The sequence below is a fragment of the Globicephala melas genome, chromosome 18, assembly GCF_963455315.2.
Source record: "Globicephala melas chromosome 18, mGloMel1.2, whole genome shotgun sequence".
Lineage (NCBI taxonomy): Eukaryota > Metazoa > Chordata > Mammalia > Artiodactyla > Delphinidae > Globicephala > Globicephala melas.
In genome coordinates, this window is record NC_083331.1 from 2,337,772 (window position 1) to 2,363,280 (window position 25,509).

At 40.1% G+C, this 25,509-nt stretch overlaps 1 protein-coding gene across 10 annotated transcripts in view; it reads left to right on the top strand.

Moving 5' to 3' along the window:
• The window catches only part of SGCG (sarcoglycan gamma), a 54,197-nt gene that overhangs the window by 17,355 nt on the left and 11,333 nt on the right, over nucleotides 1-25,509 (top strand). For 7 of the 10 annotated variants that reach the window (XM_060288168.1, XM_060288170.1, XM_060288171.1 and 4 more), the window contains 6 exons: nucleotides 2,035-2,229; nucleotides 2,840-2,941; nucleotides 4,468-4,555; nucleotides 11,555-11,674; nucleotides 15,184-15,256; nucleotides 24,026-24,149. In XM_060288168.1, the coding sequence (XP_060144151.1) occupies nucleotides 2,035-2,229; nucleotides 2,840-2,941; nucleotides 4,468-4,555; nucleotides 11,555-11,674; nucleotides 15,184-15,256; nucleotides 24,026-24,149 (702 nt within the window). Of the gene's footprint in view, nucleotides 1-407; nucleotides 611-654; nucleotides 951-2,034; nucleotides 2,230-2,839; nucleotides 2,942-4,467; nucleotides 4,556-11,554; nucleotides 11,675-15,183; nucleotides 15,257-24,025; nucleotides 24,150-25,509 lie in introns of those variants that run through there. The other 3 variants (XR_009559842.1, XM_060288167.1, XM_060288173.1) reach the window with 2 other exon arrangements.

Below are 25,509 nucleotides of genomic sequence, written 5' to 3' on the forward strand. Positions count from 1 at the left end.
TGCCGCTCAAGCAGCCCTGTTCACACTTTAATTTTTAACCCCGGAAGACCCATTTTCATACTTCTGACCTCCAAAACTATAAAATAATAAAACTATGTTGGGTTAAGCTAGGTTTGTGATAGCTTTACACCAGCAATAGGAAGCTCTAGATAGGAACAGAAATATGTCGCAAGTGGAAACCATACGTGTGCGTGCACGCATGTGCACGTGTATACACACACGCTTAGAAAACTGCTGTTTTTATCGATCTGTAGCAATACTGTAAATTAATGCACTTGCTTTAAATTCAGATTCTCTGGCCACCCTTCCCAATCCAATCGCAGACTCTTAGCCTATCTTTTACAGAAAGTGTGGTTTTGCCACCATTATTTAGATGACAAGTGCTTTGAAATAAATATAACAGAGTGCTGTGTTGGGAGTGAGTGGGTGTCTGGGGAAGACTTCTTTGAGAAGGTGTCATGTGAGCAGGTCTGAAGCTGAGGAGGGAGCTGGCAGAGGGTTTCAGGTGGAAGGGATGCCCAGGAGTGAGTCCTGACCTGAGGGTTCACCTGGGCTGATAAAGAGTGAATGGGGCGCTGTGAGCAAAAGACCAACAGCTGCAGATGAAGAGGTGAGCAAAGGCTCTCACGTAGGGTCTGGGAGGTGATGGAGGAGGTTGGATGTTCTCAGTGGGGAGAAATCACGGGAAGGTGTGAAACTGTAGAGTGACAGGCGCTGACTTACATTTCACATGTCTGCTTGTGGGTAGAGAGGGGTTTCCAGAGGGGAAGGAAGGGAAGCAGGTTTGCAGTGGTGCAGATGACAGTTCGCAGTGGCTGGCACCAGCGCGGTAGCCGTGGCAATGGAGAGAAGTAGACAGATTTGGGATGCAGGTTGAAGGCAGAGCTGATGTGGGGCTGTGTGGGTGGTGATGGACTTTCTAATCCAAAAAAAGACTGGAGGGGTCAAAGGTGAGTGAGTGAAGAATGCCCTCATGAAATTGTTAACCCCTTAGGTTTTGAATAATGCAGATTGTCAGTCCTGAGTGTTTGAAAATACTGAGCGATGAATAGCACCATTTTATACAATCAGCTAGAACACGGGGAAATGCCTGTTGTTTGGTTGGAGAGAAATTTATAGAATTATTTTGACCATAACATTTTAAATAAGGACAGCTCCAAATCACTCCTAAAAATAAATGCATAAAAAACCTCAGAGGAGAATATTTTATATGATTCATCATTTTGCTACATTTACAATCAGAAAAGTCATCATAATTTCTAATCTTAATTTAAACAGTTAAAACCATGTTCTTTTTTTCTTTGTGGAAAGGGGAAAATTGAGCAACTTTTAAAAATCTCTTCATAGAGTTGAAATTGTTACTAAAACTCTTAACCTCATTTACATAAAACAGGGAATGTTTGTAAACATTTGTACACGTGCACATTTTGATCTTTCTTGAACTAGGTCAGTACTTGGGAGCTTAATTATAGGCCAGAGTTGGTGTGGTAGGTATCTTGAAAAGAGCCTTTTTAATTCTGAATAATTTAGTAGCTGAAGGAAGATGTAATTTAATCATTTGGCACAAAATTGAGTAATTGGATTTTTTCTTCAGAAGGCTCTTGGGTACCAGCTTGATTTTCCTCCCACTGAATCTTTTAAGAATGTGATAACTGGATTGTTGTAGGTTGGTGCTTCAATTGCAAGCTTAATCTTGCAGAATTTTGAAAGCTGTATATGTATTGATTTTATTGATCAAAATCTGAAAATATAATCACTGGATTTCAAATGCATTTGTCATATCTAAATACATTGCATGACAGATTATCGCTGTGGTTGAAATACAGTGACATGTTTCAAAGTAATAGCCAATGCTCATTTTAAACATCACTAATTTGGGAAATTTGTTATTGGGGTAAAAAGTATTTTGTGGGACTAATGGTCAATCAATATTGACAAACAAATCCTCTTTCTGGCCATGTGTCTCTCCCTCTCTCCCTCTACCCTCCTCCCCCCCCCTTCACCCCCCCTCCCTTGCCCCCCACCCGGTGGCAGATGGTACGTGAACAATACACCACGACCACAGAAGGCACCCACATAGAGCGGCCAGAGAACCAGTCTGTCTACAAAATCGGCATCTATGGCTGGAGAAAGCGTTGCCTCTACTTATTTGTTCTTCTTTTGCTCATCATCCTCCTTGTGAATCTTGCTCTTACAATTTGGATTCTTAAAGTGATGTGGTTTTCCCCAGTAAGTATTTTTTTTCCTGATAAACATGTTCTTGTTTTGTTTGTGCGGTCACTTCATCCACATTGTATCAACAGAAGCTTCCTTTCATGCAGTTAATGTTGGTTTCCTGTCTGGATCAGAATTTTCAGTAGCAAAAAATAATATAACATTCACTTTTCTTTTTTACCTTTTTTAAATAATTTCACTGCGAACTGTAGCGTGTTGGTTTTCATGGCAGTGCTGTATCCTGGTTGGGTTGGTGGCTGCCCGAATCTGTACGTATGTTAAAACTCATAGAGCTGTAAGCCTGAAGAGTCCATTGTATGGCATCTTAATTTTTAAAAAATTTTAAATAGTAATGGTAAGATTTTTTTTTTCTGACATGTTGGTGGGCTCTTGCATGTTCTTATAAAGTGATTATTTAAATCTTATATGCATTTCCTAAATAGTCCTTTGTATTTACACAAGACGTAATAAAATACTGAATATTGAATAAAAACAAAGTTTTAAATAAAGTGTTTAAGAGAAATACAGTAAAGTGCCGATAGGAAATCTGTGAAAATGCATACGTGATTTAAGTTGATGCTAAAAGAAGTGAAGAAGAAAGCAATAACAAATCTCTTTTTAACAGACAGGGATGGGTCACCTGCATGTTACAGAAGATGGACTTCGCCTGGAGGGGGAATCGGAGTTTTTATTCCCACTGTATGCCAAAGAAATACACTCCAGAGTGGTAAGCAGATGAGGACACGTTTAAAGAATTTGTGTTTCATGAGACATAAATAGCGGTGAAACACAGCAAGTTTGCTTTTCTGATGAAAGGTGTGCACGCGGTGACGCTGCATGTCTCCCTGGCCACGTGCCTTGGGTGGGCCCTAGCGAGCGACCAAAACCTTGCCTGGAAACCCCCAGCCCCGCCCCAGCGGATTTCTGCTTACATCTCATCGACCGGAATTGTATCACTTGGGTCTCCCTCCCTGCAGGACAGGCTGAGAAAGCATTTAGCCTTTGCAGCCCCTGCGGTGGAAGCCAGAAAAAGAATAGTGTTGGAGAGAATCCATTGGATCAGACGACCAGAGTGGTTCCTGGGACAACTTATTGTCTAGGCCCGGGAGTGGGCCTCACAGCTCTGACCTGGGCCATGTCCTCCCTTTCAGGGAAAATGATAAAAAAAAAAAAAAAAAAAAAGAGCCTGGAAGTTGGCGCCTGAAGACGGTTCCGTCATGGAACTGTCCCTTGCTGGCTGTTACTTTGGGAGAGCCGTCATTTAATCTCTTTGAGCTCAATTTCCGCATCTGTATGTGAGGAGTAATGCTACCTCCTTCAAAGTGTGGAGATGAAAGGAGAGGCTGGATGGTAAAAATCGCTGGTGAATTTTTAGCTCTTATTATCCTGCTGGTTATTTCAAAACACAGCAAAGACAAGTAGTAAGGTCACGCCATTGGATGAAAGGTGAGACAATGGCAAATCCATCTGCTTCCACAAAGCAAGTTGGAGAATTTCTGACCTGCTAGCGTTCCAAAGCACTCCTGAAACTTCTTTCCTTCTGAAAAATCGTATTATACCCCCCAACTTGGGAAGATATTTGGTTCCCTCTGAGTGGCATAAACCCGCCTGAATCCAGTAGCCGAATTACTGCGTTCCTTTTGAGGAAAACTGTTACAGAAGAGCCAGCAATCTTCTGTGAGACAAAGCCTCCGCTCAGACTGTGACCCCACTTACGTGCTCACAAAGCCACTGTATCTTCCAACAAAAAGCTCTAAAAACGTAGGCATCCAACAGATTTTAAAAGCTCTTTTGAAATTGTGAGAAGCCTTTGGCGTTTTGAAGATAATATGGTATTTATTTATAGAAGAGCTAACCGCTCTCTGATTTACCTTTTAAAAAGATATCATGTCCTGGACATAAATTATGAGAAATGAAATTTTAATTCCTTGGAAAAGACAAAACACTGATTAAAACTTCATTGTTTCAGCTCTTCACCTTGAGAACGGACTTGGTCCATTGTAACCAGTGCACACAGGCTCTGTAAACCCAGGAGGTTATTATATTTTGTGGGGGGAAAAAAATACTGCATTCACCCCCTTCACACAATATAATCCAAGTTTAAACAATAGTTTTAGCCGCAAATTGATAGGTTCACAGGATCTATGACATGGGGGAAATTCTTTTGTGTAAATCCTCAATTTATATACAAATTCAAAGGTCTAGTCATTTTAAATAGTCTGTATTTGGCTGACATTGTAAATCTGTCCTTAGGACTCATCTCTGCTTCTGCAGTCCACGCAGAATGTGACTGTAAATGCACGCAACCCGGAAGGAGGAGTTACAGGCAGGTTAAAAGTGGGTGAGTCCAGCTTCATAACAGTGCTTTGCGTGTGTGTGGTCCATGAACAGTTGTGCTGAATGCATCCATTTGTTTCTTTTTTCTTCTAGAGAATTCAGAGTTATTTATGAGCAATCAAAGTATGAGTTTTCTAACTATCATGCTGTGTGGACCACGGAGACTAGTTCAGGTGGTGGGAGGACAGTCTGAAGTATTTTAAGTGAAGTTATTTTGGTTCCAAGAAATAAGAGGACCATTTAAGGTAGTACAAGAAACAATGATTGTTGGCAGGATACAAAACAATCTCACAGAGACTGAGGAAAGGAAACAAAGGAGCTGCCCTCAAGAAAAGAAAGACCAGGGCCGGAGAATCAAAGTATTCATCCTCTCTCTCCCTCTCTCCCCCTCCCTTTCTCCTTCTCTCTACCATGTTCCCCTCCTTTCCGTGAATCTCTGTCCATGATTTTCACTTGGTAGCATGGTTGCACCGGTTCTAACTCTACAGGACTCTCTGGTTCTTCATCCGATTGGCTATAGTTCTCAACACCAGCCAACTTGGTCTTCAATGTCATGAATTCTCAATTCACAGCAAAGTACTCTAATTGGCCCAATTACTCTGTTCAACCAACTGCCCTTAGCTGAGCCATGTACACCCATCCGATCAGCTAAGACCAAAGAATATGGTCACGTGGGAGAGAGGTCCTTTGGAATTGTGCGCAGAGAGCGAAAGGATTAGAAAGAAAGAACATCGATGGAAGAAATAACAAAAGAGCAAACAGCTGGTGAAAGGAATATACCTTCTCTACGCCATCAACACTTTATAGATTTGCTAAATCTAAGAAATTGGATGGCTCTCCAGATTATGGGGAAATAGATGACAAGTGTACTACCAACACAGGCAGGTAGCTTTCCATGTCCCCCTTTTTTAATGGCTGTTGTTACAGAACAATAATGTGACATTGGAAGGTACAGCCATAGCTTAACTTTATGATTCCTTTTATGACAGTAACACATGAGTTCCGTAGTCTGTGTTCTGATTTAATCTTTATAACTTTTTCTAAATGATAAATTGTATTTCTCTTTTGCTTAGAAGCTTGTTTTATCACCAAGTCCAGTGAAATTCTCAATAAATCTGGAGATGAACCTGAGCTTACACAGCATACATGTTCATGATACTTGTCTAAACCAAATCATATTTCTTTATAAATTATGTTGTATTATGAATTGTGTCTACCATTTCTTAAATTTCTTAAAAATTTTTAACTGACTGTAGCTTTTAAATGTTTGAGGGAGGGCTTCCCAGGTGGCGCAGTGGTTGAGAGGCCGCCTGCCGATGCAGGGGACACGGGTTCGTGCCCCGGTCCGGGAAGATCCCACGTGCCGCGGAGCGGCTGGGCCCGTGAGCCGTGGCCGCTGAGCCTGCGCATCCGGAGCCTGTGCTCCGCAACGGGAGAGGCCACAGCAGTGAGAGGCCTGCGTACCACAAAAAAAAAAAAAAATGTTTGAGGGATTTTTACCCATCCTTTGTCATTCATTCAACAAACATTTATTGAATATGTGCTACTTTCTATATGCTGTCAAGTAATTAATAACATTTAGAGTGTGTAATTATTTTTTAGGAGTTCCAAAAGTAAAAGATTCATTTTATATTCTTCTGAAAATGATTTAACACAAATACTCATTTTCACATTTAATTTTTTGCTAAGTGTGGATTTTCATATATAGAGGAGTTAAAGATAACATAAATCTGTCTCCACTTTTGTGGATGAAATAATGGAAGCACTGAAAAGCTAATTTTCTCAAAAACACACAGCTAGTTAGTAGAGAAGCCAAACCAGGAGTCACCTTAGGACTTGCTTCTCCAACAGGGGTGTTTCCACCACCCTCCCTCTCTACACAGATTTCATTAAATCATGGCGCACCGGGAACTGTCCTAGTTGCTGCAAATATGGTGTTGTTTTTGTCACCAAGGAATTCACTTTAAAAAAAAAAGTTTCCCATCAGAATTACTTTAAACTGTTAACCTCAAATTTTGAGTTTTAACCTTAGTGTTTCATACCTGAGGTAGAGTTAAAATAAGTGATTTCTGTTAAACCTTCGGTTGGAAAGCCTCTGCTATACTGAGAATCCTGAACTCGGAAATATTCAGCTCACCAAATCCAAGACGATTTTCAGTAAATGACTTCCCACAATCACACTCATTCCAGCCTCACACTTCCTGGGAGAAGTTAAATTTAGCCAATCTGGATATTAAAATGTGATTTATGTGAACTAGACAAAGTAATCCCATTTAATCAAATGAATAATTGTTTATTACTAAGACCACTGAAAAAATTGGCAACCAATACAATCAAAGCCAAAAGTCTTAAATTCCAAAAGGAATCAAACATGGGAAAGCAAGCATCAGCAGCTAGCATTTCAAATCTTGGGACTAAAAGACAACAAATTGTGAACGACAGTGGAACCTTCTAGTTGTAAATGCAGCTCTGGTTACTACAGTTAATGTTCTTTTGACTTCGAATAATAGAAACCAGTTCTGGTTAGCTTCAAAATAAGACTTTTTAGCTGAATGGGGTCAATTTTGGCAATTCCTAGTTCCCTGATATTTTGTTTCATCTAGGTTTTCAACTTTATTTGCATAGAAGTCCACATAGTACTCTCTTTTTGTTTTTTTAATTTCTTCCATTTCAATGGCATTATTTTAATGGCTACATAATAGTCCAAGGAATATATATAATTGTAAATATAATTATAAAATTATATTATAAATATATTTATTGGAAATACAATATACAATAATATTATTGCATATTTTATATATATATATATATATATACACACACACACACACAATAATTTGATTATGTAATACTCAAAAATTGGAGTTAGGTTATTCCATTCAGTCAATGACACAGTTCTTAATTCAGGCCACTCATATATTTAGGAGGTATTCAATAAATACTTGTTGAATGAATGAATGGAGGAATGAATAAAAGACTGTGTAGGAAGGGATGGGCTGGAAAGCCAGCTTAAGTGTGGGAGAGAGTTCTAGGAGATGGGGTGGGGGAAGATGGCCTGTCCAGGGTGCTCCAGAGTGGACAAGGGTTCAAGTATAAGCCTGAGCCACAGCTTTGAGGGATTTGGGGTCATAAGTGGGAAACAAACTCAAAATTTCTCAGGTAAAACAGAAGAGAGAAATTTAACAAAGAAAGGAGTAAAAAACAAGGGCTTAGCATCAGTGTTCACAACAGTCAAAACATAGAAACAACCTGTGTCTATAGACAGATGAATGAATAAAGAAGATGTGGTATACACACACACACACACACACACATAATATATATATACATTGTGTATATATACAGTGGAATACTACTCAGTCATGAAAAAGAAGGAAATAATGCCATTTGCAGCAACATGGATGGAGCTAGAGATTATCATACTAAGTGAAGTAAGACAGAGAAAGACAAATATATGATATCACTTATATGTGGAATCTAAAATATGACACAAATGAACTTATCTATGAAACAGAAACAGACTCACAGACATAGAGAACAGACTGTGGTTGCCGAGGGGGTGGGGGAGGGGTGGATTGGGAATTTGGGATTAGCAGATGCAAACTAGTATATATAGGATGAATAAACAAGTCCTACTATATAACGCAGGGAACTATACTCAATATCCTGTGATAAACCATAATGGAAAAGAATATATTTATAACTGAATCACTTTGCTGTACAGCAGAAATTAATACAACATCGTAAATCAACTATACTTCAATAAAATAAAGTTTTAAAAAACAGTGGGTTCATCCAAGGCAATTGCTGTGAACAGCACTGGAGCCCTTTCCTGGTTATTATAGGTCCATGAACTCATGTGCTTGGATGTAACAGACTAGCCTAAAGAACAGAGTCAAGCTATACAGATAAGAGTCACTGACTCCAGGCTTATAAAGGTGAACCTAGATGATACCAAAGCATTAGTAGAATGAACTTAACCACAGTTTTATACTTCCAGTCCAGTATCTTCTGTGATACGATATTTGCAGCAGCAGAATAAATCTTTCCTTTTCTCAAAGGACTCTGTGACATTTGTTTTTGTTGTTGTTGTTGTTTGTTGTTTTTTTTTTTTTGCGGTACACGGGCCTCTCACCGCTGCGGCCCCTCCCGTCACGGAGCACAGGCTCCGGACGCGCAGTCCCAACGGCCATGGCCCACGGGCCCAGCTGCTCCGCGGCATGTGGGATCTTCCCGGACCGGGGCACGAACCCGTGTCCCCCGCATCGGCAGGTGGACTCTCAACCACTGCGCCATCAGGGAAGCCCTAATTCCTTTATTTATTTCCCTCGTTATTTGTACCAAAGCCTTTCATTAAAAGTGTGATTTTACCAGATAGCTCCTTTTTTAATCACAACGAAAGTATTTGAGTTTTCTTTTTTTTTTAATTAATTTATTTATTATTTATTTTTGGCTGCATTGGGTCTTTGTTGTGGTGCACGGGCTTCTCATGGCGATGGCCTCTCCTGCTGCGGAGCACAGTCTCTAGGCGCGCAGGCTTCAGTAGTTGTGGCTTGCGGGCTTAGTTGCTCTGCGGCACGTGGGATCCTCCCAGACCAGGGCTCGAACCCGTGTCCCCTGCACTGGCAGGCGAGTTCCCAACCACTGTGCCACCAGAGAAGCCCTGAGTTTTATTTCTTAAAGAACTCTCCTGCACATGAGGGTGACTTGCTCAGCTCTAATGCATGTCCAGCAAGGTTATAAAGACTAGTAGAATATTAATGAAAGTTAAAAGATTTAATTTTAAACTCACTTACTTTAAGAGATGATTATTCCTGTGGTGGGCTTGTTATCACTGGGAGCACAGTTTCTTTTGAAGTGGAAAACGTATTTAAACTGAACATTCTATGTATTTTTTATAAAGTGAAGATGGAATTTTATCCGCCTCTGTGCGTTTGTTTGAGTAGCCCCTCTACCTGGAATCTCGCATTCTCCCTTCATCAGGGAAACATGAACTCTTCCAGGTCAGCCCAGACATCCCCTTCCCTGAGGTGTCATCCCTGAACCCCCAGGAGGGACAGGAATTCCTTGTCAGGGTTCTCACTGGACACTGTCCATGGTTGTGTCACGGCACTTATCAAATTGCCCTGGGACTAGATTTATATGCTTTTTTCTTCAGTAGACTATGAAATCCTATAAGTTGTGAACTGCATCTCCTCTTTCATGTAGCCTCAATTCTTAGCACGAAACCTTGAACATAAAAGCATACAATAAATTTGTGCTGAATGGAAGAGACTCACTTTCCTGAATTTTCTTTGATTTGAGGATGTATGTAGCTTTGTTACTCATGAAAATTATGCAACTAAACTCATTCGTTGAATATTTCATCAATGTATATGAAACAATGGTTACAGAAAAAATGTCATTTAGTTTAACCACTTTCACTTGATAAATTCTCCTCGAATTGTTATATGAACGTCCAATAAGCTAAACAGTGAACTCTTATTGGATAATTTACTCCAGTTTTTTCCTCTTGATTCTAAACTCAACTTCAAATTCATCACTTAATGCAAATCAGTGTTTGTATGATAAATATGTAAGATATATCAGTGACCCAGAAGAGGTAAATAGTGACACCGAATCACAGGATAACTGAGTTTGGGTGAAAGCTCAGGAGAGCAAAAATAAAGGCAACTATCACAAAACAAAGCCAGGCTTCCTTAAGAGAAAGGAGATAAAACATAGAGAAAAAAAATGTGTTCCACTTTGTAACATGTGAACACATGCACATTTAAATGAAGAATCTTTGGAGGGATCTGAGGTACAAATTAGTGAAAAAACATAAGAATATGTTGCTGACAATATCCAAAACTGATTAATGTATTAGTTGAAAAGCTTCTATTTAATTTCTAGCAGGTACCAGTCAACTTGAAATAGTACTGTGAGAGACACAGGGACACATACACGAAATCTGCAAGTATCCATTTCACAATAAACTTACTTTTCTAGATAAGAAAATAGAACTAACAAAAGAATGAAGGAACACTTGTAGTTCCTTAAGCAAATGCTGAACGCTATGTTCTAGAGAGATGAAGCCATTATGCTGCTAAGGTTAGAAGGACAGGAAACACAGAGAAATCAGAAAACATAAAATGATGGATACCCGACTGTACCAATGAGAGACATTGAACAAGATCTCACACGCTGAAGGTACAGCGTCCCCAGTGCCTGGCACACAGAAGCACACATTAAGCATGTGCTGAGTACAGTCGTAATTTAAAAGCCAGTGGGTCGGAGATTGGGATTGGCGTATATACACTAATATGTATAAGGTAGATAACTGATAAGAACCTGCTGTATAGCAAAAACGAACAAACAAACAGAAAAAGTTCATGTGAAAGGAGTAAGCTTGGAGGAGAAAGTGATGCCCTGTCCCTGAAATAGAAAGAAGGGCTGGAGAAGACAGAAATGGCTGAGATGAAGGTGAAGGGCAGAAACTTGAGGGTGTGTTTCCATGGTGATGTCTGTTTGCTCCATGGAGTAGGAGGTGAGGACTAGGGCAGAGGCAAGAATCTGAGTGTGACTCATTCATTGTCTGCGTTAACTTTGGCCATTGAAGGAAGCCATTCATAAGATGGTCTTTCACAAATCTCACATTTCAGAATATAAAACCCTCAGTTGGTTAATACTCAAAAGAATACCAATTTCAGTAATCTGCGTAGAAGAATCATATTATTTTTGGCAAGTCTTAAAAACCTGAAAAAATTAATTTTTATATAATTCATTCATACATATATTTGATATAGATCTACATACATGTGACCTACATTAATTTTAATAATATAATAGATTTTGGCTTAGGACTTAAAATTTAATCACAGAATCAAAAAAATTACCGGTAACAAATCTTAAATGTTTAGTGATTTGGTACTGCTGGGTGCCGTGGCATGTGTAGAAGTAGAGCTTTTAACACTGCAGAGACTACACACTTTATAATAAAATGCTTTCATTCATTCTTTAGGTCCCAAAATGGTAGAGGTCCAGAGTCAGCAGTTTCAGATCAACTCCAAGGACAGCAAGCCACTGTTTACTGTTGATGAAAAGGCAGTTGTGGTTGGTACAGATAAACTTCGAGTAACTGGTATGTAGTAGCTCTTTATTTTTAATTAAGGAATAATTGACAAACAACATTAGTTTCAGGTGTACAACATAAGGGTTCAATAGTTGTATATATCGTGACACGATCCCCACAGTAAGTCTAATTAACGTCCGTCACCACACATACTTAAAACTTTTTTCTTGTGACGAGAACTTTTAAGATCTACTTTCTTAGCAACTTGCAAGTACACAATACGGGGTACCCGTAGTCGCCATGCTGTATATCACATCCCCGCGACTTATTTGTCTTACAACTGGAAGTTTGTACCTTTGACCACCTCCACCCATTTTGTCCACCTCCCAACACTCACTTCTTGCAACCATCAGTCTGTTCTCTGTGTCTGTGAGTTCAGGTTTTGTTTTGTTGTTGTTTGTTTTTTAGATTCTACATATCAGTGAGATCATATAGTACTTATCTTTCTCTGACTTTTTTCACTGAGCATAATTCCCTCGAGGTCCATCCATGTTGTGGCAAAGGGCAGGATTTCCTTCTTTTTCTGGTTGAATAATATTCCATTGTGTATATACCACATCTTCTGTGTCCATTCATCTGTAGTAACTCTTAAGAAAAACAGTATCACATGGAGGGCACTTCCGCAAAAGCAAATTGCAGTTTTGGCAAGTTTACTGTGGAATATTTCAGACCGATAAGAAAAAGTTACTGTAGTTAGAATTTGTTGACTTTTCTTCATGGCATTTCTTTTGAAATTCTTTGACACTCTCTTAGAAGAATGAAATCTTCCTCACAAATCTTTACCCACTTTTTTCCCCCACCATATTGTTTCCTTTTATCTCTTTCCAATTGGTGTAACCCAAAGGCTTTACACAGAAATAGAAAACTACCACAGCCATCATATAATTCCAACTGTGTTGGGAAAATTGCACCAAAAAACAAAACTTGATTTATTCTTTATGTCATACGACTCCATAGTTGCCACAATGATGGTTAAGTTTCGTTAAATATGTAAGATACGAGAAGAATATTTTTATAAACGTTAATTTTTCCAAGTAAATTCCCATTCACGCTTTTCTCCACTACGTACTATAAACGTTTGATCTCTGTGTTAAATGGATTGATTTCAAGTAGCCTTTGGAGTTTCTTGGATCAGCAAAAGCAGCAGCAGTTGACAGCCAAGGAAAGAGGAGTGAGAAGCGACAGAGAACCAGGTCATGCTGGGGGCAGAGAAAGAGAATTCAATGCTTGGCTATACACTCTTCCCTCTGGCCACTTGCCCTGAGCGTGGGGCGTAAGGGGAGGGACTCAGTGGTGTTCCTTTAAGGCGGCCCCGCCAGATTCCTGAGTTGCAGGACATCCTGACCTGAACACACGTCAAGAAGTGCTTTCTTGCCGTTGCCTTTGTCTCAAGAACTCAAAGAGTCACGTGAAATCCCTCGTCCGTTCTTAAACAGCTGCCGTATATACTCTAGTCAACGGGGAAACTGAAAAATCATTTTTAAACCAAATTCATGGAGGAGATTAAACAATTTCACCACCCCAGTTTGAAATTGATCTCAGCCTTCAGCAGTCTCATTTTTCCCCCTAAAAATAGAATTGTCACCAAGTGACCAAAATCAGCATGTCTCTTTTACTAACCCCAGTCGCAGAACATGGTATTGGAGCAGCGTCAAAATGTCATCTTCAAAAAAAATATTTTATCCCGTCGCCAGAACTGGCTTCTGGAGGATGATGCACGGTTGGGTACTTCGGTTCCTTGGTAGTGATTCGCTGGGCGGGGTCCATTCCCCAACATTTAGGAAGGAAAACAGGGCCCTGTAAGAGTATCCAGTCTCATCACTAAGGGGAAAGACACAATCTAGCAATAAGGCAGTTCAGTCCCTTCATCCTTCTCTGATTAGCTGAACGGGATTGCATGTGTCACAAGTGACGACGTAGACATCCTGGAGGCACCCACAAAGCCACCCACAAAAGAGGACCCGGAAAGTAAGGTTTCAGCCACTGAAGAAGTGAAGGTAAACACAGCTGGGGAGTCCATGTCCCTTACAGATGTGAAGACGGATCTCTAGCAGCTGCTCAGAGAGGACCACACCCTTCAAGCACACGCTCAACACATCCGGCTCCGGACCCAGTCATGCAGCCCTGTGGACAGTTGATGACCTGCTCCATCAGTTAACAGCCCTTCAGCTGAAAGGAACAAAAGGCCCAATTAAAACTGGCTTCAACTCTAAGGACATACATGATCCCACAGGAGGTCTCCAGGCTGATTCATTCGGTGTTTTCCCCCAGCTCTGCTTCTCTCCTGACTTTCCCCTTTCAGTGGTGGTGAATGGTCCCATCAATTCCAAGGGTCACTTCCTTGTGCAGTGACTTCTCCAAACTTCCATAAGAGGACCTTGATGGCCTCAGGGGGTCTGTGCCCCTTAAGTTGTCCTTCCAGCCTAAATTTTCCTCATGTTAAATTGCTTGCGTTTCTCTTTTTTTTTTTTTCTGTACGTGGACCTCTCACCGCTGTGGCCCCTCCCGTTGCGGAGCACAGGCTCCGGACACGCAGGCTCAGCGGCCATGGCTCACGGGCCCAGCCGCTCCGCGGCATTTGGGATCTTCCCGGACCGGGGCACGAACCCGTGTCCCCTGCATCAGCAGGCAGACTCTCAGCCACTGCGCCACCAGAGAAGCCCTGGTTTGTAATTTTGAAAGTTCATTTTGTACTGACGGGTGGAGCCCAAGACAGGGGTGTGGTCTAGGCCAGGCAGAAGGACCTAGATAAATCATGATGAGCACTTATCTGTGAATAACCCTGCTGTACATAGGTTAAAAGTGTGGGCTTTGAAGTCAAATCACAGTCCGGCCACTTAGCTGTGTAACTCTAGGCAAGTTAATTAACCTTTCTGTTCCTCAGTTTCCTCTTCAGTAAAATGGGAAAATAATCATACCTGCCTTGTAGGGTTCTGAGTACTAACCAAGTTAGGCTATATCACCTTCGAATCTCTGCACCCTAACCCGATACCCACACCATGCCTTGCACATAATTAGGTTCTCAGACTAGCCAGACAACTGGGAACATACTGATTCGTGCAAATTAGAAAGTCAATTTTAAATATTCAAAATCTGGATTTCTCTATAAATTTCCTGATGTGCCTTAAGAAACAGAGGACACAAGATACAATTTTTACACGTAAAATCTAGAGAATGAACCAAATTACTATTACCGAAAATATATGGACTTAATGCAATTTTCAACTGAAATTTCTTTCAATTTGAGGGCTAATATTGCTTTCTGGTTTTAAAATAAGCCTGGGTATTTGTAACTGCTTTAAAAATCATATTTTGTTTATAGCCATCTAATGAAATCGTGGTATCCTTGGAAAAGCAGGAAAGCAGTTATACCTATTTTTTTCCTGCAACTCAAACATCTGTACGAATTCAGCAACGATCAGAGCCTACGTGTCCTGTGATATGCAGTGTAAATGCTCGATTTGTGGGCTGCTGTTTATTTTACTCTTGTAAAAGCTTCCTCTTTGGTTTGTGTTTAGGGCCTGAAGGGGCTCTCTTTGAACATTCAGTGGAGACGCCCCTCATAAAACCGGACCCAGTCCAGGACCTTAGGTAAGAATTTTGTTCAAATATAAACAAACTCTCTTACAGAAGATACCTGGTTATGTGCTAGAATAACACGTTAGCAGATATTACCAGGTTGTTTCTTATTCCATTAGTTGTCTTTACTCTGATGAACTTCCGCCCATAACAAGTCATTTCTTACAAAAATCCAGAGGAGGTTAGACGTCCTACTGTATGTCCCGTCCTTTTGTCTCTGAGCTCGTTACTAGCCCTGCCCCTGCCCCAGTGCAGCCTGTACTGTTCCAATAGCTATTCCTGCCTCCAGAAAATCTGAGGGACTTGGCTAAATGCAGCTATTTTATTTATTTTTTCCGATTTTTTTAAATTGTGGTAAAATACACGTATAAAATTTATCATCTTAACCATTTTTAAGTGTACAGTTCAGAACATATTTATACTTTACACACTTTAAAAGAATTTTTTTCCTTTTCCATTATGGTTTATCACAGGATATTGAATACAGTTCCCTGTGCTATACAGTAGGACCTTATTGTCTATTCATTCTATATATAATAGTTTGCATCTGCTAATCCCAACCTCCTAATCCATCCCTCCCCCACCCTACCTGCCCCTTGGCAACCACAAGTCTGTTCTCTATGTCTGTGAGTCTGTTTCAGTTTCGTAGATAAGTTCATTTGTGTATATTTTAGATTCCAAATATAAGTGATATTATATGGTATTTGTCTTTCTCTTTCTGACTTACTTCACTTAGTATGATAATCTCTGTGTCCATCCAAGTTGCAGCAAATGGCATTATTTCATTCTTTTTTATGGCTGAGTAATATTCCATTGTCTACAGGTACCACATCGTCTTTATCTGTTCCTCTGTCCATGGACATTTAGGTTGCGTCCATGTCTTGGCTATTGTGCATAATGCTGCTATGAACATGGGGGTGTAAATGCAGCTAATTTAAATGTTTCATTGATTCCACATCAGCCAGAGTAAAGTCCAGAATGCTACTGGGGCACTTGGCTTGTGACCTAGACTCCTTGGGGCTCTCTAGGTTGGCACCCTGGGGCCTCCTGCCTCACCCGTCCTGAGACTGAGCCACTGCCGGGCCCGGACTCCACGCTTCCACACACGCTGTCCCACCTGACTGGGGTGCCCTCCTTCCCTTGGAGACCCCACGAATATCTGCTTGTCCTCACGCTTCAGGTCACATGCCACGCATGGGGCTATGGTTCATGTGGTCCACAGACCCTTCGTTTTTCCCTGGAGAGCATCAGCTGAGGCAAACACTGCACGTTTTAGTGAAAGAGGACGGTGTCTTATATGGGCTTGAAATTTGCAAAAGGCATTCTTAAAAATCTCAGTTTACATTACATTTTTTAAATATGTGCACTGCTGGCAGAGACAAGAATGTTATAAAACCGAGAGCTTGACGGATTCGTATACGCAAAAAAGTTGATATATCTTTTTCTCAATTGTGGCAAAATGCACATAATATAAAATTTACCATCTTAACCACTTTCAAGTGTACCGTTCAAAAGTCTAAGCTACGCTTATTGTTGTGCAGCCGTCCCCCGCCTCCATCTCCAGCATTCTTTACATTTTGCAAAACTGAAACTCTGTGCCCATTAAACGCTAACTCCCCATTTCCCCGCAACCCCTGCAAACCACCATCCGAGTCTCTGTCTCTATGAATTTGAGGACTCTGGGCACCTCATTTAAGTGGAATCAAACAGTATTTGTCCTTCTGTGACTGGATTATTTCACTTAGCACAATATCCTCAACGTTTGGTATATCTTTACATCATAGCAGAATATATAAAATCACCCAGTTCCATATATAAGTTTATTCTTTATACAGAGTCTCTGTGTGACTGTGTGTATTTCACTTTATTACTAGGCTACTGAATGTTCTTTGCTGCTGTAACTGTTTATTCCAATAGTATATTTGTATTTTATAACAAAAACAAATAATATTTTTAAAAACAAATGTCTTAAAGTCTACAGTGTCACTTAAAATCACGTTTAGAATTTGAACTTGAAAAATATTCAGGAGACAATTAACATGTTAACATATTATGTATAATAGGGAATAATGTACAGTAGGAATCCCAGCTTTACAGACAAGCCTGGTGACCTTGGCCAAACTAACCTTTTGAGGCTATTTTTTCTCATATATAAAACGTTGATAGGGACTTCACTGGCAGTCCAGTGGTTAAGACTTCGCCTTCCAATGCTGGGAGTGTGGGTTTGATCCCTGGTCAGGGAGCTAAGATCCCCACGGATCTCTCATAGCCAAAAAACCAAAACATAAAACAGAAGCAATATTGCAACAAATTCAATAAAAGACTTTAAAAATGGTCCACATCAAAAAAAAACTTTAAAAAAAGTTGTTAGTAATGCACATCTCAGAGTGTTCTAGGAAAGATTTAATAAGCTATTAAGTTTAAAATATTTTTTCTAAACTGAAAGTGGAATACAAATAATCATTTTTATTATCAAGTAGATATTCACACAAAATGGAATTGGGGTTAGGAAATTCAGCATTTCTCTTAATTTTAATGTCTAATTAAATATTCATCAAAAGCAAATGAGAGTTCAATTCATCTTACCCACTTAGAGAACACTGGCAGCATAAAAATACATTGTGACAATTAAATTATAACAGTTTCATTGATTTTGATAAAGGACCATAAGATTAATATTACAGAATTATTATAGTTAGGGGAAAAGAACATTTTATTTTCCTAGGAGAGGAAAATGATTCAATATCTTTAAAAAATAATCCCATTAAAACCATTTTGGAATTATAAAATAATGTAAATTGTAGAGATGCCAAGCCACTCTTTGAAATAAATGTCACTATTTTAAAATTACAGGTCTCAAAATTAAACAATTCATCATACGTTTTCCCATTAGGAAATAAATCTGCTGGCTTCTACAGCAGTCCCTTACTAAAAAAGAAATGGCAGAAGGGTATTATTCTCTGGCTTTCTAAAGGGTGATACTAAGCGAGGATTACATAACCCAAATGTTACAACAAAAGTGATTGAGAATGTAACGAAATTGTAAGGAACTGCTTACAATAAGGAATGAGGTTTGGATGGAAGACGTGAACTAATATGTACTGAACGCCTTCCACGGTCAGGAAAGGTGCGGTCACATAGTTTATCTCGTTTACTCATCAATTCGACCTGAAAAGTATCAACTCGATCCCCATCTTATAAAAGAGAACACTGAGCTTTAGATAGTAGCGCGTTCTAAGGCACAAAGGAAAAACATGTAACCAACTCATGACTTAACTTCAGCTCTGACCCCAAAGCCCATCCATATACCCTCTGTTCCCTCTTTCTACCACGCAAGTGAACCCGTCATGATTTATTCTTTGATTTACTACCAGCCTCCACTGATTGAGTACACGAGAGTCGTATTTTCTTCTGTAAGTTCTTGCCGTAAACTGTCTTTCCCTTTTTATTTCTGTCCAGTAGCATTACTATTGCTGGCCTGAGTAAAGTAAAAAGATATTCCTGGAATATCATAACTGACCCATGAAAACTTTGAATGTGGATTTTGTTGGGTTAAGATCATGAGGCATTTATAAAAAGATCTCTGAAATATACACGTTTAAATATCACAATTCAAATTTTGGTCTTTGCTCAAATTGTAGTCATGAAAGGGTAGCAATTATTATTTTAGTTAAGACAAAAATATAATTAACTTGTATTTAAGCTAGATTTACATTTCTTACGGCAAAATCATCCTCAAAAAAAGTGTGAACTCTGACATACTGTTTTAAAGCTACTTCTCATTCACACATGATATAATTCCATCTTTTTTTTTAATGTAGTGAAAATGCATTAAGTGTATTTAAATGCCAGAGGCTATGATAGATGTTGGTTCTACAGTGATAAAAGGCATGGTCCCCGACCTTAGTGAGTTTAAAGTCTATTGAGAAAAGAAACATGCAAACAAGTTAAAACAACATAATTCTTTGCTATGATGAAGGTACAAATTATAGTGAGAGAATAAGAAAAAGAGCATGAATTCTTCAGGGTGATCTGAGATGAAATCACAGATAAGGAGTCACGTGAACTGAAACCTAAGCAATCAGTAGATGTGGATACGGTAGGGTAAATGGCAAAGCCTCTGCAACCCAATAGGGATGTGACGTGATTAAATATGTTATTATTTGTAAATTTGTGGAAACAATGCCTAGCACATAGTCAGTAATATATATGTGTCCTCATTAGTTAAGTAAAATGAGCAGACATGGAAATATCTGTTCCTGTTTCAAACACTTGTAAATATTGGTTTGCTTAATAAGAGTTTATAAATATTGCTCAACTAGAAACCAAGGAAAGCTAGTTCCCAGGTCCCAGTAATAAAGAGGAAATTCATGGTCAGAGCACAGCAGAAGCTAAGTCAAGGGTACTCAGGGAGAAGTCAGGATCCCATAGAGGTTAAGGGCTGGGACTTTAATATTTTATGGGGACTGAGATTCTAACGTATAGCCTAGTGTATATGAAATGCCCAAACCGAGCTATCTCATAAATCTTGGCCTCTGTGAAACAGGTATTTCAATTTACCTACTAGCCCAAGGATGCTGCAAGAAAGTTGCTATTTTGGGCTATGGGTTGAAAAAGTTACCAAGGAGAAATCATGGGTTGCAAGCATTAGGAGGACTAAATCCACACTACCTCATTGTGCAGGAGCTCTAAGCTGGAAAATTAACATTAAAAACTGCACCAAGGGCTTCCTTGGTGGTGCAGTGGTTGAGAGTGTGCCTGCCGATGCAGGGGACACGGGTTCGTGCCCCGGTCCGGGAAGATCCCACATGCTGCGGAGCGGCTGGGCCCGTGAGCCATGGCCGCTGAGCCTGTGCGTCCGGAGCCTGTGCTCTGCAACGGGAGAGGCCACAGCAGTGAGAGGCCCGCGTACCGTAAAAAAAAAAAAAAAAAAAAAAAATTGCACCAAGTCTATAAACCAATAGTGATAAAAAAAAAAAGAGAGAGAGAGAGAGAAACTACATTGAAGATACTAATGGCATAAAAACACTCATGGAAAAAAAAAATCTTGCTGAAGATGAGCTTACTAAAAGAAGAAGAAAAAGGCAAATGAATAAGGAATTGAACTACCGTGGGGAAGAATTAGCAGCCACTTCAGGTTACCCCTGAAACTCCAAGTAGTAGAGCAAAGCGAAGAGATTTTAAAACAGGTATGAATAAAAGGCTCAAAGAGAAAAAAAAAAAAAAACTTGAATACAAAGGTAAGGCAAAGACAAGATGAAAACAGAATATTTGGAAAATAACAAAAAGAAGTTCTAGGAATGAGAGATTGAGTAATTAAAATCAGTGGCAGCCAGAACTTGGCTTCTCATACCATTCTCCAACAAAAGGAATCAGGATCCTTCGGAGAAATCCTTGGCTCATTCTAGGACTGGGAATATAGATGAACTTAGAGCATCTTATAGCCAATAAGTAAGAAATGCTCAAAAACCCAAACAATGAGGGTATGTCAGAAGGAACACAGGCGTCAACTCTAGGTTGGCAGGTATCAAATCTCCATGATTTTTAGATTCATTTAAAAAAATAACAATGTTTATAATATGGAAGAAATTACATCTTTTGCAGATACTTAAATGTATGATAAAACATTTAGATGTTAACTTAAAATATGTAATGGGCGCCTCGTTTTTCAAAATTCTTTTAGAACAGCCATGAAGCGCACTGCTTGGTTTTCTGTTCTACCAAGTTTTGGAATGTGTGGGTTTTGGGGATGAACATACTCAGTTTTACTAACTTGGCCTGAACAAACTGTTTTACCAAACTTGGCCAACATACACCTCAGAGTGCTTGCAATGATGTCTAATTCATGAGCAGTAAGAGTTGGTCTTTCCTCACGTTTTTACCAATATTCGGCACTGTCAGAGTTTATGATAGTTTTCATCTGATGTGTGTTATATTGTGTTATTTTACTGTTTGTTTCCCTGATGACTAGTGTGGTTAAGCATCTTTCATATTTTTATTTTATTATTAAGGTTGCTTCTTCTGTGAATTGACTCTTCATCTCTTTGCTTCTTTAATTACTTTTCAAAATGGATTTGTAGGGATTAAAATATATACATATTCAGAATATTAGCCTTTTTCCTATTATATTTCTATTAATTTTTAATGTTTATGTACTGAAATTTATTAATCATTTCTTTTCTTACTTCTGGATTTTAAGCCATAATTAAAAGACTTTCCCTACAGGAAGAGAAACTCGCCAGCCACGTTTCTTGTATGGCTTTCTCTCTTACATTTGGATCGCTGATCCACTTGGAGTTTATTCTTGTATGAGGTACAGATACAAGAATGTGGGTCTAATTTTCTCTCTTCCAGCTGGCCAACCAGGTGCCAGCAACTGCATTATTATGTAGCTGCCGCCACAATTTGAAATGCAACCTTTATCATAGATAAGATTTCCCTGTGCATCTGGGTCTGTTTCCGCAGTTTCTACTCTATCCTGCTCAGCTGTCTATTCAGGTCCAAGTACCAACTTTGTTACTTAAATAAACTTTAAAAGATATTTCAGTGTCTGGTAGGGCTAGCCACACACAGACACACATATGCACATACACGTACACATACACACATATACACACACACATACACACATGTACACATAAACACACATACACATACATACACACAGATGTACACATACACACAAACACACACAACACACACATACACACACTCTTGCAGCTTTTCCCTTTCACGCTTTCTGTCTGCTGTTGCTTATTTTCCCACATGAACGTGAGGTCTTTGATATCCGGCCACTGTTGAACGCGTTCACAGAGAGGTGCACTTCAGAGCATTCTAATCTCAGCCGTTTGGGTAAAATGTGTCTACACCTGTGCTGCACTGAAACGTTTCATCTTCAAGGATAGAAATGACGCAAAGGGGACGAAGGTTGCTCTCCCAGGAGTATCGCAGTATAATGCCGTTAACAGCTAGTCACAGGGCCTGTTGAGGTCGTTTGCGGTTTGAGAACTGGTCTTTGAAGCAGACTCACCCTCACCACGGTCCCTGGAACAGGCCTGACCTGTGCAGTTGCTCACCCATCCACCTCCCTCCCCTGCCTTCCCTCCCCTCTCCTTTCTTTCTCTCTGGCAGGAGGAATGCAGGCAGTTAGCAAAGTCAGAAGGGGCCCGCGATCAGCAGACCAGGCTCATGAAGATACAGCGTGTTTCCCCAACACCTAAACCCAACAGAATTTGACCAATAAATTCTAGGAATGTCTGTTTCCTCGCACTCAAAGTAATATTTTAAAATGTGTAACAGATCAGGTCTTACATACTGAGACGTACATAAGGAAGCTTTGTTTTCCATAACAAATAGTGGTAGACAAGAAACTTGCTGATCAAAGGGAACAATCCACCTGATTTAGAAGTCGATCAATACTACTCAGCCATAAAACAGAATGAAATGATGCCATTTGCAGCAACATGGATGCAACTAGAGATTATCATACTGAGTGAAGTAAGTCAGACAAAGAAAGACAAAAACCATATGATATCACTTGTATGTGGAATCTAAAATATGACACAAATGAACTTACCTACAAAACAGAAACAGCCTCACAGACATAGAGAAGAGACTGGCGGTTGCCAAGGGGGATGGGGGGGTGGGGGAGGGAGGGATTGGGATTTTGAGATTAGCAGGTGCAAACTATTATATATAGAATGGATAAAAACAAGGCCCTACTGTATAGCACAGGGAACTATATTCAATATCCTATGATAAACCATAATGGAAAGGAATAGCAAAAATAATATACGTATGTACAACTGAGTCACTTTGCTGTACAGCAGAAATTAACACGGCATTGTAAGTCAACTAGACTTCAATTTTAAAGAATTGTGAAAGTCGATCACTCAGTCAGTTCAGCAGCAAATTCATTCCCAGGCCCTTCGCTCCTCTTAAACGTCACCCTTTCTGTCTCCTGCCCCCCTCCACCTTGTGTTCTCCTTCTTGTGGAGCTTTACACATTTCGAGGAAGTCGCCCTTTCAGCTTTTGGTTGAGTCAGGTTGGAGCAGCTGAAAAACCTGTCCAGTGATCACGTTGTGCCATCTGGTGGAAACTCAGTCTTTTCCAGGCGGAGGCAAATAAGAGAATTTTTCTGCTCCTGTGTTCCGGGTTCTGTATCTGTGTTTGACTACATCACAAGGAGATGCTGAGACGTTTTACAAAAACAACGCCAGCGGAGGCCAGTCTCCACCCTGTCAACTCCATTAATTCAGTATTTTTCCAAAAGAAATCTTTGCATCTGCCCTGTAATCTTCCTAAATGAAAAAAAAAAAAAGCAAACAACACCTAGAGTCCAGATTTACATCCTATTTTGTGAACGTGTTAGCAGATGTACGCGTTGCGCTTAAATTTCTCTTTTTCCCGAAGAAGTTTGTATTTTAGCTAAAAAATAGTTTTCCAGAGATATTCACCAATAGCATTTTCTTCTGCTGTGGTGTGCCAGAGTGCTAACCACGCCGTCAAAGCTACTGCACAGGGCTAGGACTGTCTAATGTTTGCATCTATCTTCAGAGGATGCTAATTTCATGGACTCCATTGATGGGAAGTTAAAATTCTTTACTGCACTTTATTTCTGGATTTATCAATGAGTAACGTGCCCTATGTTAGCATTCAAGAATGAGTGAAAATACCATATACTTTACTGATTATATTTTCTATGCTAAGCCCTTGGTTGGGGGATTCCTGGGGTGGCTGTTTCTTATGCTATTTTTCCTGGTTTCTCTCCCTCATTTCAGACTAGAATCCCCGACACGGAGTCTCAGCATGGACGCCCCGAAAGGCATTCATATTCAAGCTGCTGCAGGGAAAATCGAGGCCCTTTCCCAGATGGACATCGTTCTTCACAGCAGTGATGGGACAGTGAGTCCAATAGATGGGGGCGGGGTGGGCCTCCCGTTGCACAAGCCTCACGTCCCCTGAGCACGAATGACACGCTTGTCCGTTAAGGCATCGGCATAGTAAATTTATGGTAGTTTGTAAAGAAACGTCATGAAAGGCATAGCACAGAAAATGTGAAAGGAAGGAGAAGACAATTTAGCACTGAAAGAAGGGCCAAGAAAGGTTAAAATCATTCTGTGTTGGATCCAGACTGCTTTGTTTGGTATTTGTGCTGTCGAGTCTCTTGTTGTTGTCAGCTTTGAAAAAGTACTAGACTCTCAGAGCTTACAGAGAACATCAGTGCTGTCACTTCCTGGTGAGCCAACTGCCCTCAGTAGGGCTGTCACTAGGAGTTACCTGTGACAACCGTCATCTGTTACTGCCAGGGGTGCTCGCTCGCACCAAGTTCTGGGTAAGCGAAAATTAAATATGAAAAGTAAGAGCTACAGGAAGAAAAAACCCGGAACCTCAGGTCCAGAAATAAAACATCGCTGATACGAACTGTGGCTATAACGGGCAGCAGGGTACAGGCTCCCCACTACTGACCTTTCTAGTGCGAGACCAGTTTGCCAATTACTGTGTGAATTCAGGGACGTTAACAGGCCTCTCTGGGCCTACACCCTCAATGGTCAAGTACAGGAACTAGTATTTACATCAGAGTGTCGCAGGGTTATGAGACCCCAGTGCGGTAAGATAGCTTTGAAATGATACTAATTTAATAGTAAGAGGGAGGTGTTGTTAAGGCAGCCCCTGAGTACACAGGACCCTCGAGGGCAGCCCGCTGGTGGGAAACCAAAGTCATCAGGCGAAGCCCCTGCAGGTTGTAACTTACAAAGTTTTGATGCATGGAGCAGGTAAATGCAAAAGTGGAAGCCAGGAATTTTGGAATCTTTTTACTAAATCATAATGTCACTACGTACTGAAAGCGTGTTACCTTGAAAAAAATCTATAGTGATCTTAGTTTTGAAATAATATTACTTGTTTTCATGAATTGGGTGTCGTTTTACAAGTAGCAGTCAGCCCGACCCGTACTTGGAGTTGATGCCCCTTCTTACTGGGAGCTAGTTCAAAGTGAAGAGATGTCTGGCCTCCCAGAAAATATTCTCCCAAAAAGGCAAATGAAGATGAACAACAAAGCAGTATATGGACCATCAGTGACCAGAGTTTGCTGGAAGGACAGGAAAAAAAAATAACTAGAAAAAAATTAACCAATTAACCAGGAAAAAGGAGAGAGGAGAAGCCAGCAAGTTAGGGAAAAGCAAAGAACTGGGCAGAACCCAAAGCATTAGATAATAACCTGAATAGGTTCTGCTCTAAAAAAATAAGACCCACTTGACTTCCT